Source organism: Zonotrichia albicollis, chromosome 19 (assembly GCF_047830755.1).
Source record: "Zonotrichia albicollis isolate bZonAlb1 chromosome 19, bZonAlb1.hap1, whole genome shotgun sequence".
NCBI classification, from domain to species: Eukaryota; Metazoa; Chordata; class Aves; order Passeriformes; family Passerellidae; genus Zonotrichia; species Zonotrichia albicollis.
The window spans coordinates 13,368,098-13,384,629 of record NC_133837.1 but is presented as its reverse complement, the minus strand read 5'-3'; the positions used below and the strand labels follow the sequence as shown (position 1 = coordinate 13,384,629).

At 58.5% G+C, this 16,532-nt stretch overlaps 1 protein-coding gene across 1 annotated transcript in view; it reads right to left on the bottom strand.

The window, feature by feature from the left end:
• LOC102070916 (dynein axonemal heavy chain 17) overlaps nucleotides 1-16,532 on the bottom strand; it is a 30,178-nt gene that overhangs the window by 936 nt on the left and 12,710 nt on the right. Inside the window, exons 37-76 of the mRNA XM_074554838.1 lie at nucleotides 16,286-16,423; nucleotides 15,668-15,800; nucleotides 15,356-15,483; nucleotides 15,116-15,264; nucleotides 14,640-14,922; nucleotides 14,378-14,551; nucleotides 13,574-13,781; nucleotides 13,314-13,479; nucleotides 13,128-13,230; nucleotides 12,889-13,036; nucleotides 12,707-12,798; nucleotides 12,371-12,532; nucleotides 12,127-12,291; nucleotides 11,791-11,982; nucleotides 11,104-11,370; nucleotides 10,516-10,677; nucleotides 9,813-10,046; nucleotides 9,454-9,618; nucleotides 9,265-9,360; nucleotides 8,959-9,176; nucleotides 8,533-8,740; nucleotides 8,251-8,366; nucleotides 7,778-7,970; nucleotides 7,443-7,678; nucleotides 7,058-7,174; nucleotides 6,369-6,573; nucleotides 5,907-6,071; nucleotides 5,640-5,780; nucleotides 5,330-5,500; nucleotides 5,056-5,178; nucleotides 4,738-4,931; nucleotides 4,481-4,629; nucleotides 4,248-4,375; nucleotides 3,821-4,048; nucleotides 3,125-3,316; nucleotides 2,362-2,541; nucleotides 1,873-2,055; nucleotides 1,327-1,509; nucleotides 1,008-1,151; nucleotides 290-515 (exon numbers count right to left, since the gene is read on the bottom strand). Coding sequence (XP_074410939.1) covers nucleotides 290-515; nucleotides 1,008-1,151; nucleotides 1,327-1,509; nucleotides 1,873-2,055; nucleotides 2,362-2,541; nucleotides 3,125-3,316; nucleotides 3,821-4,048; nucleotides 4,248-4,375; nucleotides 4,481-4,629; nucleotides 4,738-4,931; nucleotides 5,056-5,178; nucleotides 5,330-5,500; nucleotides 5,640-5,780; nucleotides 5,907-6,071; nucleotides 6,369-6,573; nucleotides 7,058-7,174; nucleotides 7,443-7,678; nucleotides 7,778-7,970; nucleotides 8,251-8,366; nucleotides 8,533-8,740; nucleotides 8,959-9,176; nucleotides 9,265-9,360; nucleotides 9,454-9,618; nucleotides 9,813-10,046; nucleotides 10,516-10,677; nucleotides 11,104-11,370; nucleotides 11,791-11,982; nucleotides 12,127-12,291; nucleotides 12,371-12,532; nucleotides 12,707-12,798; nucleotides 12,889-13,036; nucleotides 13,128-13,230; nucleotides 13,314-13,479; nucleotides 13,574-13,781; nucleotides 14,378-14,551; nucleotides 14,640-14,922; nucleotides 15,116-15,264; nucleotides 15,356-15,483; nucleotides 15,668-15,800; nucleotides 16,286-16,423 — 6,865 coding nt within the window. The remainder of the gene's footprint in view (nucleotides 1-289; nucleotides 516-1,007; nucleotides 1,152-1,326; nucleotides 1,510-1,872; nucleotides 2,056-2,361; nucleotides 2,542-3,124; nucleotides 3,317-3,820; nucleotides 4,049-4,247; nucleotides 4,376-4,480; nucleotides 4,630-4,737; nucleotides 4,932-5,055; nucleotides 5,179-5,329; nucleotides 5,501-5,639; nucleotides 5,781-5,906; nucleotides 6,072-6,368; nucleotides 6,574-7,057; nucleotides 7,175-7,442; nucleotides 7,679-7,777; nucleotides 7,971-8,250; nucleotides 8,367-8,532; nucleotides 8,741-8,958; nucleotides 9,177-9,264; nucleotides 9,361-9,453; nucleotides 9,619-9,812; nucleotides 10,047-10,515; nucleotides 10,678-11,103; nucleotides 11,371-11,790; nucleotides 11,983-12,126; nucleotides 12,292-12,370; nucleotides 12,533-12,706; nucleotides 12,799-12,888; nucleotides 13,037-13,127; nucleotides 13,231-13,313; nucleotides 13,480-13,573; nucleotides 13,782-14,377; nucleotides 14,552-14,639; nucleotides 14,923-15,115; nucleotides 15,265-15,355; nucleotides 15,484-15,667; nucleotides 15,801-16,285; nucleotides 16,424-16,532) is intronic.

Here is a 16,532-nt window from a genome sequence, read left to right as displayed (position 1 = left end):
TTCACTAGAGCCCTGTAGCTCCAGAAGCCCTGGGGTTCATGAGCTGGAGCCTGAACTGCTAAAACACAAATCTCTGGTTTGGTAGGGCTGTGAGATGCGGGCAGTGCTGCCCTCAGCTGGCGGCTGAGCCAGGACCCAGGGGGCCCCAGATGGACCCAGATGGACCCAGGTGCACCCAGGGCTCCCTGCTCTGCGCTGCCGCCAGCAAGTGCTGACCCTGCACGAGGGAGAAGAAGGGCTGAGCTGGGCCTGCTCCGTGTCTGAAACACCTCAGAGATGCAGCTTTTACCTTCCATGAACAGCCCGTGCACGTAGGAGCCTTCTCTAGGGGGAAATGTTATTTCCTCGCGGGTTTTCTTGGTCACCTCCGCTGCCAGACACATCTTGTCCAGTGGCCACTGCTTTTTCCTGGCTGTGGACTGCATGATGGCTGTGAGGAAGGACTGGGGGTTGAAGAATCCCGCCAGCCACACTGTTGCAGGCAGCACAAAATCTGTTGACCAGACTTCCAGTTCCTGGAAAATAAAGCAGCAGAGTCCTTTAGGGTGGAGGGCATGCTGTGAGCTGCAGGGCACTGTGGCAGAGCTGATGCTCTGCTGTGCGTAAGCCAAGCTTCAGCTGATCTTGCAGAATGGAGGCTGGCTGGAGGTGGTGTGGGAGGAATAAGCAGCAGATTCCCCTGCAGCAGTGAAGCTGAAACCCTGAATTCATAGTGCAGAAAATGCTGCTGTTATTTTTTAACAAGGCCAGTTTTATTAATACTTTTTATGGGACACCCAGGGTTGTAATAAGAGGGAGGGGGAGCTGATGTTCTTTTGCCACAGTGATGTACTGTAATGGGAACCCTGGTCAGACTTTTGCTCCCATTCCTGCAGTACCAGCCCTTTTCAGGTACTTCAGGCTGGTTAAATTGACACTGAGAAATAAATCAGTTACCAATGAAGCAGGGCACTGGTGGCAGAGTCCTGGGCACTCCAGGCTCTGGCAGTCACACACACTCTGCTCACCCTGATCCGCAGGAGCAGGTCCGCGTACCAGTTGGCCAGGGTGAGGAGGGAGGGGTAGGCATAACGTGTCCATGATTCTGGAACGTTGTCATAGAAGAGAGCATTTGACAGCTCTTCCATCTCGGATGTAATCGTCAGCTCTCCCTTTGAGAAAGAGAAAAGCCCAGGCAGTGTTGTCACTGGCAGCTGCTGCTGGGACAGCCCGAGGGACGTGTGTGGGCCCGGGGAGCACAAGGCTGGGGCTGCCCGGTGCTCCTGGCCCAGCCCAGAGAGGGCTTTGCAGTGCTGGGAGATGACCCAGGCGCCGCCCGCTGTGTACCTGCAGTCCCAGGTCCAGCTCCTTCAGCGAGCGCCTCATCTCGTTGGTCAGGATGTTCATCCTCTCACACTCCTGGAGGGCTACAACCGTGTATGGGGTTTTTTCCTTTGCCTTTCCCATCATCTCCTCCATGTTGAATGGGTCTGGCAGCTGCTGGACGATTTCATCCAGGACTGCCTTCACCTGAAATGAGAATGCCATAAACTGCTCTTGCCCAAAGAAAAGTGCTGTAGGAACCATTTAATTAAGTTGTTAAGATTTTTTTCTTTTTCTGCCCTGGTGTTTCTTTGTACCTCCTCCTCTGTTACTAACACTCCATATTCTGTTATTAACTGCTCTTGGGTCTGTATTAGGGCTGGAATCCCCTCCCTCTGCTGTCCCTTCCTTCCTGCTATGGGCTGCTCTCTCAGTTGTCTCCAGACCTGTATCTGCCTCCCCTCTCTAGCCTCGCAGTTGTCACCCTTAAGAGGTTTTTTTCCCCAAAGTAATTACTTCCCCCCACCTTATAAAAAATCAGTTATTTCTGCCACAAAGGGCTTGACTCGCCTGTTCCTCTCGGGAGACACCCGAGCCTCCGGCAGCCTCGGATTCCTTGGGCTGCAGCTCCAGCACCGTGCGGAAGAGCCTGTCTGAGGTGACGGTCAGGAATCCCATCTCTGCATTGGGGTGCAGCCCGTACAGGTGGGGGCTCTCTCCTGGCAGGTTGTCATCGATGTACTGGTGGTAGGCCTGGGTGCAGGGTCAGCCTTAGCTTGGAAGTGCAGGCAAAGGAGCCCAGAGTTCCCTGCAACCTTGAAAGCCCATCACCACTCTTGGGGCCCTTCACGGCACCTGCCCGTGGGCATGGAGGCTCTTTTTTAACTTGTGTCTCACCCAAGCTTTTCCCTTTCCATCTCAACCACAGGAATTACTTTTGCAGCAATTCTGCTTATTCCCAGGGGACTGACGAATTGGTTGGCGAGCGAGGGGGAACGTGTGCTCATGCCCGTTTTTCCAGAGCAGGGGTTTTCTAGAGAAGATTGCAATGTTTCTCACCTCGTAATCCATGCGGGGAGGGATCATGAACCCTGGAGCCAAGGACACCTCCCCGTCCAGCATCTCGGGCTGCACGTACTCGCTCAGGTACGTGCGGCACAGCCGGCGGTCCCAGTCGTCCGTGATGTGCCCCCCGTACATGATCTCCCCAAACAGGTACCGGAGGTCATCCCACGGGACCTGCACAGAGACGCTCAAGCTGGGGCTCTCCCTGGAGTTCCCCATGCAGCCACAGAGCGACGGCTGCAGGATTGTGTGTGAGGGAGGTGACGGTCCCTGGACACACAGAGGCTTGGGAAGAGGGGTGTCTCTTGATCACCCACAGATTTCTCCCTGGCCCAGTATGAACACAGCCATCTGTGTTTGAATCCTGTCTTTTTTCCAACCAGCACTGATCTCATCTGTGAGGGCAGGTCTAAAGGTGAGTCTTCAGCGCTGCTCACTGCACCTGCATTCTTGGGGCAGGCTTTGCTTTTTAGGTGGAACCACCCACCAACCACCAAGGCATGGGTTGGAGCAGGCAGGTGGGCAGAGCAGGCACTTGCCTGGCTGGTGCTTGATGCCTTTTTCAGCCATCTCAGTCAGGCTGAGTACTCATCCCCTTCCCCTTCCTGAGCGTGCAGGGAGCAGAGCAGGAGCTGCTCCTGGCCCTGGGCTTTGTGAGATGATGTTTGTGCTGCAAACTGGTGAATGTTCTGAGCAAGGCCAATTGCTGCATGTGTGCTGTGCTGTGCTGAGGAGCAGTCACCTTGCCATCCCTCACCTTGGCGTTGGCCTCCAGGTAGTTCTGCAGGACGTTGACAGAGACGGTCAGGTCGCCGTTGTTGAAGGGGTAGGACCTGTTCCAGCCCTGGGTCCCGAACCTGCGCCGCTCGGCCACCGCGGCGTGGAAGTAGCAGAGGGCAAACAGGATGCACCTGAACTCCGACTCTTTGCTGCACTGCTCCAGAATTTCCTGCAGAGGAACAGTGAGGGTGGGTTGCGACTGAATACTGCTATCAGATGCTCCTCTCATGAAGAACATTCATAGGCAAAAGAGAACCGAAAGTGTTCATTAGAAAAAAAAGGCACACAATTGTATTTTAATGATTTCCTAGTTGGTAATTTTTGCACTCATTTGTTTATGAAGGAATTTGGAGTTCACACCTCAATGCCCTGCTGACAGCTGAGGCAGCTTGTTCCTGGCAAAGCTGCAGCAGCTCCAGGTTCAGCCTCAGGAAAGGCATTGGCAACCTGGCACTTCCTTGTGTTGGAAACCCTCGGGCAGCTCTGGTTACCCCTAAACCCCTGCCCGAGGGGGCCCCTGGGCACTCCAGGAGGACGTGCTGGTGAGGGCTGGCTCCAGGTGCAGTGTCCCTGGCAGCAGAGACACCCCCGAGGTGAGGTGCTCAGCCTGTGGAGCCCAGGAGAGGATGAGCCGTGCCTGGAGCCCAGAACGGCCCCAGGAGCACAGGGGTACCTGATTGAAGAGGTCCAGGGCTCCGTGCAGGTTGGCACGCATGCCTGTGGGCGGCTCGTTGGTGATCTTGATGGAGTTGTCCAGCAGCCCCTGCGGGATGATGTGTGTCTCGGGGCTGGGGGCTGGCTCGGCGCTCATGTACAGTCGGTACTCGGGGTGGCTTTCTAGGCTGTGGTGCTCCACCAGCTTCTCCAGCGTGCTCAGCCACCGTGCCACCAGGTGGATGTTCTGCAGAAGAAACTCTGCACCCTGAGAATCTCACTTCCCCCCACCCCGATTCCTGCTGTGGCTCCACAGGGGGAAGCTGCTGGGTGCAGCCAGCCAGCCCAGGCAGTGTCACTGCCATGGCCAGCAGGGTCACCCTGCGTGCTGTGCCTGGACTAGCAGGACTGTGTGCCTTGTGCTGTGCCCCACTGCCCCCACCCACCTGCAGGATGACCCAGTGGCCCTTGGCAGCCGCCACCTCCATGGCGTGCTCTGCCACCACCTCCTGGCCCTGCCCCAGGGACACATTGTGGATCTTCCCGTTGTCAATGGTGAAGCCCAGCCTTGTGCCTGTGAGGGGAATGTCTGCAGTCAGTATCAGCACTGAGTGAGTCCCTGCAGTTCTGGCCGCTTGGCCAGGGGGCTGGTGCCAGTCTGGGGTGGGCAGCGCCTCACCCAGAGCCTCCACGTCCTTCAGTGGGTCAACACCAGGGGAGAGGATGAAGAACATGGGCGAGGAGGGGCTGCTCTCCTTGTACACCTCAGAGAAATCAATGCTCCTTCCTTTCACATACTTGCTTCCCATTTTCTCTTCCACAAAGTTCCTACAGAAAAATAGAACCACCCTGTGAGATGGGAACAGTCCCTGGTTGCAGCTGGAGTGGTGACACTCTGGGCTCTGGCAGGAGAGCCCTGTGCTGGGCACCAGGTACCTGATGGCATAGGTCATCCTGTCGGGGCGCAGGCACCGCAGCACACACAGCTTCTGCAGGGCTGTCTTGTTCTTCCAGTCCATGGGGAGCACCTCGTTCTCTGGCGCCTCCATCTCCACAAACCTTTTCCATCGCTTTGCTGAGCTCTCGATGTCGTTCTCCAGGCTGGTGAACTCGTCCATTTCTGAAAGTGCCTTCAGGTTCCCCAGAGAAGGACTGAATCACTCCTGGGCTCTGCTCATCCCCAGGGCCCCCCTGCAGGACCCGCTGCACCGTGCTGGCATTGCCTTGGCACAGTGGGTGACTGCACAGACCCACCTTGACAGCACCCCAGTTCTGGTTGGGCAGGAAGTCCACAGGGGACGTGACTCCAGTCTTGGAAGGGAAGCGCAGGAGAAAGTCCAGCTCTGCTGGGTTCACTTCTTTCTTGAGGGCCAGGACCTGAGAGTTTGGAGTGCAGCATCACAGCCACCCAATGCCCACGGCCCCAGTGTGAGGGGTGAGAGGCTCTGAACATCCACAGCAGCACCAGAGTAAGAGAACAAGCTGCTTAAAGCCACGTGAATGCCTGTGGTACAGCAGGAGGGATTACCTGGAAGGTAACCTGGGCCAGGAAGATGAGTTTGTCTCTCTCAAAGAGGCCCTGAGCAGTGTACACATAGACAGAGAAGGTGATCTGGTCGGTCAGGTTGATCACCCTTTCCCGGGTGTCGTCGCTGGGGACTGCTCGCTCGATGGCTTTCTCAAAGACCCCGTTGAAGGCCTGAGGAGATCCCAGCAGGCATCAGCCTGTGGCTGCTGGGGTCTTGTCAGCAGCATGAAAGCTCAAACACTGACTCTCCATGGTGCCCCAGCTCTGTCCCACCCACAGACATCTCTGTCCCTCCTCACTCCCCAGCTACCTTGAGAGAGAACTGGTAGATGGGGTTGATCTTGCAGAGGTCACTCAGGATGAAGTACAGCAGGGATGCACGCTCTGCTGCCGGCCGGTAGTTCTCTCTCGCAACGTTTATTTGTACTTCAGTGACTTTGGCTTCTTTTACCTGGAGGTGCAGGGGATGGGTGTCACCAGAACCCCGTCACACAGCAAAGCAGTGCCCACCCTCCTGCTGGGTGCCCAGCCGAGCTGTCCCTCTGCCTGTGGCACCAGCTCCAGCGAGCACATTTACCTTTTCCTCAATTTCCTTGGCTGTGCGCTTCGTTATCTCCAGGTTCTCCACCAGTGCTGTATCCCGCAGGAAATCTCCCCCGGCAGCCGACAGCCGGGCGAGCAGGGAGTCCTCCAGCTCCTTCAGCTTGATCTTGAACTCGTTCTGGCTCTTGGTCAGGCTTGCCTGCAGGAGCAGCACCCAGGGATGTGTCACTCGAGAGCACACCCGAGGGCTGGTGCCGGTCCCCTGCCATAGGGGCACCAAGGTGCCGGTGGAGGGGGGGTGGATGTGGCCCTGCTGGCTCCCAGCATCAGCCCAGGGTGAGGTGATGAGTGCACCCAGGCAGTGCTGGCTGCTCGGAGCTTCCTTGGCTCCTGCTGAACAGCAGCGGGCACAGAGGGAGCTCTGACACTCCCTGCCCAGACCCTCCACAGTGCCCCGGCCTCCCCACCCCTCTGAGCAGCCCCCATGCCCCTGCACCTTCAGGGCCTCCAGGTCTGGCCGCTCCCGGGCCACCACAGCAGCCAGCAGCTGGTCCTCCAGGCCCTCCCGCGTCACCAAGAAGTTGATGAGAGTGCACTGAGCCTGCACCTCTGGCTTGTAGTGCGGGTTGAAACTTCGGGTATGCAGAATTAGGCGGAACTGCTGGTTATACTCTACTTCTTTATCTCCAATCCTAATGTATCTGTTCAGTTAATTAAACAAATTAATCCCCGCACACTGGGCAGTAACTCACCACCCACAGATGCCCTCAGCCTGTGTGCTGTTCCTGCTGGGATGAATTTCTTTGGTTGGGAAAAGGCACAGCAAGGGCAGAAGTACCAAACCAGACTTGGCAGGGCAAGGATGGAGGAACAGGAGCTGGAGGCTGCCCTGCCACAGCCCCTCATGGCCTCTGGGGTGCAGTTCCCCCTCCAGCTTTTCGTGCCACATGGCAGGTGTCCCAGGGAACGTGTCCTTGAGTCACTAAACGAGCTGGATGCTGGGGCCAGGCCACATTCAGTACAGATGTCCTCCATGGGACATACTGGGGAGCACTGGGGATGTGGCCAAAGCAAAAGAAGGATCAGGCTCCCAGGCTGCCCACAGTGAAGGTGCATCTAGCAGCATTTTGGGGCAGCAGTGGCTGATGGGGCAGGTGAAACCCCTGAGCACTGGGGTGTGCTGACCTGCCCATTAAGGTCCTGCCCAGCAGCGGGTCCAGCACTGCCTCTATGGTCTCCCCGATGTCCTCGATGAGCAGCGTCTGTCCTTCAGAGACCGCCTGGGCAATGATGTCCAGGTATCTGAGGGGCGACAGGGGAGATGTCTATGGCAAGCTTGTGCACTGTGGGGGGCTCGGGCTGCTGTGGGGGGCTCACGGAGTGCTTTCCACCCACTGTGCCCTGTTGGGACCCCGCTGTGCTCTGCCAGTCCCCCACAGAGCTTTTGGAGGTGTTGGGTACACCATCAGGGCTGCTGCCCTTGGGTGCTCTGACTCTGCACCCCTCAATGGCAGGGAAAGGGGGGCTGGTGCAGCCTGGGCCTGTGCCCACCCCACAGCCCCTGGCGCACCTCTTCTGGCCCAGGCGGACGATCTGCAGGTCCTCCCCAAATTTGTTCTTAATCCACTTTCCGCCCTGCTGCTGGGCGTCCACGAGCAGCGGCCAGCGCTGCGTGCTGCACAGGATGGCCGCGTTCTCGGTGGAGGTGCGGTCGCTGGGCAGCCCCTGGTTGTTCCAGGCAGCCACGTCGGCCGAGTCCGTGAGGAGGCTCAGGGGGTCCAGGTCCGGGGTGATGGGGATGGGCACCTGCCGGGAGGGGCTGTCGGTGCCTGGGGCAGAGGGGTGGGAGCCCCCGGTGCTGCAGGGCAGGGGGACGCCCTCTGGGGTGGAACCTGCGCCCCTCACCTTCTGCGCCTGGAGGAAGGGGAGCCAGTGCTTCTCCATCAGCTCAGCCCTGTACCTCTTGGTGAAGTATCCGATGTAGGACACGAAGGCAGAGACCAGCAGCACGTCCCCGCACAGCGTCTTCTCCTGCACTTTGAGATCCTCCACGGACTCAGCCCAGCGCACGTTCTCGGACGCCAGGCCCCCAACGAGCCTAGGGGTAGGAGGGGATGGTGCTGGTGCTGTGGTGCTGGTGCTGTGACCAGGCCAGGGGTGGGTGGCAACTCAGCCATGGTGACCTGGGGCCTTGTCACCAAACATCTCCATGGCTGCCTCCCCCCATGAATGTCTGGCCCAATTAATCTCAGAATTTTTTAATTTGGGGAGGGTATGGGGGGCTCTGCTGCTCCCATGCCCCTGGTGTCAGGGCCACCAGGCAATGCCAGGGAGCAGCAGCTTGCCTTGGTGCTTCAGAGCCAATGCTTGCATGGTACCTGTTTGCCAAGTTGATGACTTTGCTGGTTTCATCAGCCTCCTGCTGGCATTTGATCTTCTCTGCTGTGGCTTTCTCAAACTGAGCAGTGAGAGTCGCCAGATTTTGATTCAGGGCCTTTGAAAGAGAACAGCCCCAGAGCTATTCCCTGCCCAGATGGGAAGCTCCATGGTCCCAGAACTCTGTAGCATCTCCAGCCCAGCGCAGTGTTTGGGCCGGGCTCTGGGTACACAGAGTTCATTTGCTCCTTTGGTGGCTGGGGGCTGTGGGGACGCACACTTACCACAATTTTGCTCTTGATTTTACTCAGCCTTGCCTGCGCCTCTGCCAGCTCAGCATCAGCATCGGCCACTGCCTGTCTCTTGGGCTTCACTATGCAGTGCACCTCGTAGAAGCGCACCATGTTGAGGCACCAGGAGCACAGCCCTGCTGCGGCCGTGGACTTGGACTTGATGAACTCGGGATTAAAGCTGGGGTCGTTCCGGTAGGGCCTGGAGCAGGACAGGAGGACAGCCGTGCTGTGGAGCTGCTGGCACCTGTCCCTCTCCTCCTGTCCCTCTCCTCCCCGCGCTTGGGCTGCCTCTGGGTGGCAGCGTGGCAGAGCAGGGCCAGCGCCTGCATCCCCTCCTGTCCCCAAACCCTGCTGAGCTCTGCGTCCCCCTGGTGGTGGCAGGGGCTGTGAAGGGGCAGGAACCAGCCATGGACTCACTCAAATGCCTTGAGACAGGGCTCAGGGATGTTTTCCCCATCAAAGTTTTTTAAGCTTGCAAGGAAGGTGTCTGCTTTTCCTATCTTGACTTTTCCTGCTGTCCAGCTCTTGTCCTTCGGAATCTTGCCGTTTTCAGCTGTCAGGATCAGCACAGCTGCCATCACGTTCACTACCTCTGGCGGTGGGGACCCAAAGGACTTGAGCTCTGTCAGGTTGTACTGGGGAGGGACCACAGGGCCCTGAGCATCCTCCTGGGCAGGGCTGCCGGCCCTGCTGGGCACCTCCCTCCCCTGAGAGCTCACCCACCTTGTTGAGCGTGTCGAGCGCCTCGCGGGCGGCCGAGAGCACCACCTCTGCTTCTGCCAGGTCGCTCGCGCAGGCTCGCTGCTTCTCAGCCACCATCTGGGGAGGGAGGACGTGGCATGGGGTAAGTGGCTGTAACCACAGAGCTCACGCTGCCCTGTCCCACGCTGGACACCACTCAGCACTTCGCACCTTGTTGATGGCCTCGACCTTCAGCTCCTCCTCATCAGCAATGGCTTTCTCCTTGCTGACCTTCTCTGTCTCAACGCCCACCACGTGGATCAGTTTGTCTGTGTCCTCATTCTTCTGCTTCAGCTCCACCTCCTGGACTGCCAGCATGGCTTTCAGGTCATCCACCTCAATGAGGGAAGAAACAGAACAGATAAAAGGGCTGATCCTGCCAAGCCCTGCCTGGTGGAGCAGCAGTGTCTCGTTATGGGGCTTGGGGACCTCACAGACACTGTGACCATCCTGCAGGGATGTGCCTGCTCTCTCCCCCTGTGCCAGACCCAGAACAGGCATGATGCACAGGAGGGGCTGTGGGCAGGCACCTGTGATGCTGTGCTCCGCAGCTTCATCAGCCCCTTCTCCAGCCTGTCGATGCTGCTGGAGAGGTTGTTCCTTTTATCTGCCAGCAGGTTCTGGTAGAGCTTTATCTGCTCCAGGAAGGTCTTTGGCGTGGTGTAGTTATAGCGTCTCTCCACGGTCAGGTAGATCTTGGACATCTCCTTTGAGCTTGTGTGGACGAAGGACATGAACTCGCTGATGGAGGCCTTGACCTCTGGCTGCACAGGGAGCACAGACAGGGAGCTGCTGCAGCAGCTGGCTGTGGTGTGCAGGCTGCACTGAGCCCTCCTGCAAGGCTGGCTCTGTGTGCAGCCACAGAGGCCAGAGCAAAGCGACCCCTTTCATCAGCAGCACAACGCAGAGCTGAGACAGAGCTGATGGTGAAGGCGCTGGTGCTGCTTCCCATGCCCAGCTCTGTCCCTGACGTCCCTGTGTGGGAGCAGCTGCTGTTGCCTGTGCAGGTGTTTTAAGGACAGAATGGGAAGGGAGGGCTCATCCTCACCAGCACAGCACAGGCTGCAGGCTCTGATGCTGGAACCAGCAGTAAACTAATCCCAGGACCTATTCCCAGCTTGCTGTTCCCAGCCCTGTGGGTCATGCCAGGCCCCATCCCTGGGCACACTAAAGGCAGGGAGCAGCAGAGGAGCAGCTCACTGCCCCGTGCAGCTGTGCTGGGTCCCGGCTCACCTCGATGTCCGGGGTTTCCTCCAGGAAGCGGCTGCTGACGGACACGAGCGCGTCCTCGGGCCACTCATGGAACCAGTCGATGGCCGTGCAGTTGACCACAGCTGGGAACCTCCTGGCCCGCACACGCAGGGTGGAGCCCACGGGCGAGAAGCAGAGGACGACCTGGGGCAGAGCAGCAGTGCCTGAGGGTGGGGCAGCGTCTCTGGGGCTCCACAGGACTGCAGGGATCCTGCTGCAGGCCTGAGCTTTGCTGCCTTCCCATTGACTCCCACCAGGGCTGGAACTGGGTTCCTTTGGTGCCTGCAGTCAGCAGCTGAGCTCGGGGCTCCTGTGGGTGTCCCTGGGAGTGCCCAGCATGGTCTGTGGCTGTGGAAGCCATTGATCTGCTCTGCCCGCAGGGAGGTCAATACAGGGCTGTTCTGCCCTGTGCCTCTGGGGCTGGGGGCACCTGGGCAGTCTCTGACAACACCTTTTGCCTAAACCCACCATCCTGGGATGAAACCTCAGTGTTCTGTGGCCTGTTGCAAAGAGGTTTTGGATGGGGTAAATCAGGGCACAGAGAAATCAACCTGTACAGCAAACACCCACCTTTAACTGGCGCCTGACTTTATCTATAAATAATTTCCAGCAGTTTTCCTTTGTATCCTCCAATCCAAGCGACTTCACTTGAGGCCTCATGGACCCGATGATGGTTTCCATGTCATTATCCTGAAAGAGGCCTGGCACCTCCCCGGACGCCAAGAAATCATTGATCACAACCAGGAATGATTCTTCAGCCACCTGGGAGTCTGTCATCAGGAACACGCTGGGGATGTTCTTCACAGCTGCTTTCATGTACTGGGAGGCAAGGTCCAGCTGGGACAGAGAGAACCGGTCACCCCCCAGTGCAACCCCCACGAGGTGTTCTCCAAAGTGACCGGTTTGGAGCAGCCCTGGGCTGCCCTGGCGCTGGAAGGGGGCCTTTGGGAAGGGAGCCTTTGGGAAGGAGCCTGTGGGAAGGAGCTGGTGCCAGGTGCTCTGCCCAGGCACAGGTGCAGCACCAGGGCTGCCCACACCACCACCCCCAGTGTCACCAGCAGCCCCTGCCCATGCCTGGCTGGGGGAGCACTGTGGCCCCTTGGGGCAGGACTCAGGGGTGTCACCTGTGGATCCTCGTGTGCAAACGCAGTGTCACAAGGAGAGCAGAGCCTGTGAGCCCCCCAGGCACTCTCACTGCCAGTGCAGGACCCAGCCCCAGGCAGATTGCACTGCGCCAGGGCCCAAGGCTGCTCCTACCTTCAGGTCTGGGATGCCGTAGCCTTTCCTCAGCGTGATCTGGAACACGCTCAGGTTGCTGATGTGAGCTGCCAGCCGAGCCAGGCTCTGCTTCCCACTGCCTCCCACCCCCACCAGCAGTGCATTGCCCCGAGGAGACTCCAAGATCCGGCTAATTCTGCAAATGTGAGACACTGCGTCTTCAAAGAGCACCTGAAGAGAACAGGAGGGGAAGGTTTGGTGTTCTGGATCAGGGCAGAAAGAGCAGTGAATGCCCCATAATGCAGCAACCCAACCAAGCAGTGCAATGCTGCAGTCCCACATTTCCAGGCAGACCTGCCTGACACAGGCACTCACCAGATTCATCGCTGCATTCACCTCATTGTAGCTGTCCAGGGCTTCCCCGAGCAGGGCACTCAGGGATGCCCAGCTTGTCACTGGCATGTACTTGAACTCATCCATGCCCTGGGCAAAGTGGCAGTAGATGTTGGGCTTGGCGAACATCAGCTCCTCATTGATCTCCTGCGAGAGGTAATTCCAGCTGTGGGGCTCAGCTGTGGGGCACCTGGGCTGGAGCACCTGACTTTTCAGCACAACTCACCTGAAAGGAGGCTTTGCTGATGTCAGCCATCACCTTCTTGAAGCTGTACTGATCGTCTTCATCGACAAGCTTGTCTCCATACACCCTCTCTGCTTCGTGGAGCCAGAGACGCACCAAGTCCACGGGGGTTTTCAGGCAGTCAGGCGTGGAGAACAGCAGCCCCTGACAAACAAATCCCGCAGCCCTTAGGGTCATTTTAGTGCTGCTCAGAGCTGATTGCAAAGGTTTGCTCTGGGGAGAGGCCAAGGCCCTTTTCAGGGACATGGTATGCTGCAAGGATGTGGGATCAGGAAAGGGAGGAACAAGGGTGATTTAGAAGAAACAGCTCTCCCATACCTGGAATATATTGGAGAGGTCCCGCAGGTTGAAGATGTAGTGGAACTTGATGGCTGTTGGCAGGAAGTTGGAGGCAACCTTCTGGTGCAGGGCTGTTGGCAGGACAGGGCGGTGAGCAGGTCCCCAGAGACCCCCGAGCATTCCCCAGGGGCCCGTCCCACCCCGGCGGGGCAAAGGCTCACCCAGTGCTGCTGCCACCAGCTTGGGCTGCATCTTCTGCACAGGCATGGCCATGTTGTGGCGGGCCAGGTGCTGCTCCAGGATGGTGCCGTACACGGTGATCAGAGCCTCGCGGCTGGGGAAGCACACGGCCAGCACGCAGAAGTGGCGCTGCACAAAGGGCACAAATGCACGTGGGCACTTGGTCCCACAGGGGCTGGTGCACTGCAGGGTGCCCTGCCTCGTTCCACCCTCTGCCCACCTGCAGCCGTGGGTCGATGGTGAAGGAGCCCGCGGTCGGGTTCATGCAGGCCACGTACTGGCAGTTGCGAATGTCCTTCAGGGTCAGCTTGTTCCTGTCATACCTGTGTGGGGACCAGCACCGTGATGCTTTCCCTGGGGATGGGCACAGGTTCCCCCCATCGTGCCGTGCCCCTCCAGCACCCACCAGTGCCCGTGGTCCAGGTGCTGCCGCATCAGCGTGTGTGGTGCCACCGTGCCGTACTTGTCCACCTCTGGCATGTTCATGTCGTCGATGAAGTAGATCAGCCTTTTGGTGCCAGGTGGGCCAAAAACCCTCCCTGATTTCTTCTCCAGGGGTTTCTCAAGGACGGCTGCAGTGAGAGGAGTGGGTGGGTGGGGGTCAGCACTGCAGGACCCTGCAGCACAGCCCAGTGTGGGGGCAGCTGCTGGCTCTGCGAGCCTTACCCTGCAGCATGGCCGAGGTTGTGTAGAAGTTGAGGGGCACAGACTGCACCAGGTATTCGTCTGTGCCGAGAGCTTCCAGCTTGTCCCACATCAGGACTGACTTTCCGGTCCCTGCGTTCCCCACCAGCATCACCGGCCGCTGCTTCTCCATCAGCAGGTCCATGAAGTAGCGGAGGCGAATGGTCTCTGTGGTGTGCACCACAGCAGCCTGGGGAGAGGAGAGGAGAGGCTCTGTCAGCCCCTGCACTGCCCTGGCACTGGCAGAGGCAGGATCCTCGGTGGGGGCAGCGTGCCAGAGCCCTGCACAGCGCTCCTGGCAGCTCCAACAGACCCCGCTCTCTGCAGACAAACCTGGTCCCTCTCTAAAGCAACGCCTCTGGTGTGCTCTGTCGTTCTAAAGACTTGCTGACCAAAACCTAGTTATTACACAGAACAACGTGAACAGCTCCTGAAACCACCACACAGCCACAGCTCCTCGCCCTTTTCCCTGACAGCTTAGATAAAATCTGCAAGATGCCACTGCAGGAAACAACAAATGAAGTGCTAAAGGACAGTTTGCACTCAGGCAATAGTCACAGCTATTTTGTGAGACTCTGAAGCTGCAGGTTAATCTGAAGGTAAAGGAGACATGGAACTCACAGCCCTTGCCTGAGGCTTCTGTGGGGTAAAGAGAACCAGTGGAAGCCATTGGGTTTCATGGGTGCTACCAGTCTGAATCCTGATGATGCTCCACACATTACTGAGGGCAAGATTGTGGAGTGACAGCCAAACAAACCAGATAAACACAGTGCTCGTGGGAAATACCTGTAAGGGGACGTCGGGGTCGAGCTCGAACGCTGGCACTCTTTCATCCCAGAGATTGAATGTCTTCGTGTTTGGATGAATGTAATAGTCAAAAACTGTCCCCTGACTAGGAAACTTGATGGCTTTAAATTCTGTCAGCCACCACTTGCTGAACTGCTGACGGTGATCCACCAGCTGGAGGACAAAACAGAGACACTCAGAGCCCAGCCACAGGATGGGATGCAGAGAAGGGTGGCAGTGCTGGGCAGGCCCTTGGCTGTACCTGGTCCTGGAACAAGGCCCCACCAAAGGCCCAGATGCAGGCAAAGACGAAGAAGAGCTCGTATTGCTCCCGGGGTGAGTCTGGTGGGACATTCTGGGGTGTCAGAAAACATTCCAGCAGAGATAGAACTGTCTGTATGGCCGTGACATCAGGAACAGGGGTGATTGTCTTGAACTCAGACTTGAGCTTCTCCAGGCATGGTGGCAGGTACTTGTCAAAGAGGATTGTCAGAGCAGCCTTCTCAGACTTCTCTGTCCTTGTCTCAATCCAGCTGGCCACAATGCTGTGGGAGAGACAAACAGGGCTGCAGCAACTATCCCATCCCATCCCATCCCATCCCATCCCATCCCATCCCATCCCATCCCATCCCATCCCATCCCATCCCATCCCATCCCATCCCATCCCATCCTATCCCACCCCATCCCATCCCATCCCATCCCATCCCATGGATCCCGTCCCGTCCCGTCCCAGCTCACGGGCTCCAGCCCAGGTCTGCGGGGTTGATGTAGAGGATCCCAGCCCGGGACACGGTGGCCGGCGTGGCCGTGCGCAGGTGGCTGATCTCGAAAATGAGCCTCATGGTGGGAGTGAGGGGGATGCGCTCGTTGCTGGCCAAGGTGAGGACCTGGGGGAAGGGGCTCGTTGTGGGGGATGTCTGGAGCTGGTCCCCCCGACATCACAAATGAGCAAAGCCCCTGGGCTGTGATGGCACCAACCTTATTGTCATCCATGACTGTGTTCAAGGACTCGATCCACATGGGATCAATGTCTCCATCAAGGATGATCCATTTGGGCCCATCATGGGTGATGTTGGCCAGGTCACGCATGGCTGTGGAGAACAGACCTGCCCCAGAGAGAGACTCGGCTTGTTCCTCTCCACACGCAGTCCTTTGCTGGAGGACACGTGGGATTGGTGCTCCCATGAAACACATCCCTTCTCCTTCCCACTCCGGGAAAGAGCCCCAAGGAAAAGTCTTCCCATTGCATCTCACATCCCACAAACTGAGCTCACAGCACTGGTGTCTCACCATCCTTCCATTCCCGTGTGGCTGGATGGATGATCCCAAACAGCTCATCACAGGTCACAGCCTTGGGGTCCAGGTCCATCGTGACCGGCCTCCTCTTCAGCATTTTGTATGTCTTGTTGAGCGACTTCAGCACCTGTGCAGAGAGGATGGTGCAGCCACAGGTGCTGATCCCACTGGGGCAATCTCAGCCTCTGCCTGCGGTGGGGCCATGGGGCCCTGCTCCCACCTGGGTGGGAAAGCCCTGAGCTCCCTGAGCAGAGCCAGCCCCTGGACAGGGCCCCGTGTGAGCCCAGCCCTGCCCCAGCCCTGTCTGTCACCCTGCCGGCACCACAGCACGCCCAGGGTCAATCCTGAGAGCGCGCCCCTGTCTGCTCTCTGTCTTTGTCTCTGCTCTGCCCGGGGTATCCCTCAGGGCAGCCCCTGAGCTGTGATCCCAAACCTGCTCAGCTGCAGGGCTGGCACACGGTGCCCGAGCGCCTGGCACTGCTGTCCTCTGCCCGAACATGCTCTGGCAGGGCTGGGGGCTGCACAGCCCTCACCAAGGAGCCATGGGAGGCCACGGGATGTGCTTGGCCAAGGTCAGAGGGGGCCCATGGCCTCAGGATGGTCTGGCCCTACCTGGGACTTGCCGGAGCCGGCGTTGCCGACGATGAAGACGGAGTGTCGCACTTGGAGCAGCTCCTCCAGCTGCACCACCTTCAGCACAAAGTTCTCCTCTGCCTGCAGCTTCAGCTCCACCACGGCCTCACGGATCACCTGGGAGGGAGAGCAGGCACTGAGCACCGGCAGCCTTGGAGAGGCCCTGCAGATGAGCCAGCTGCCCCGGGAGCGCTGAATAGAGCATCAGTCTCTGGATCCTGCCAGG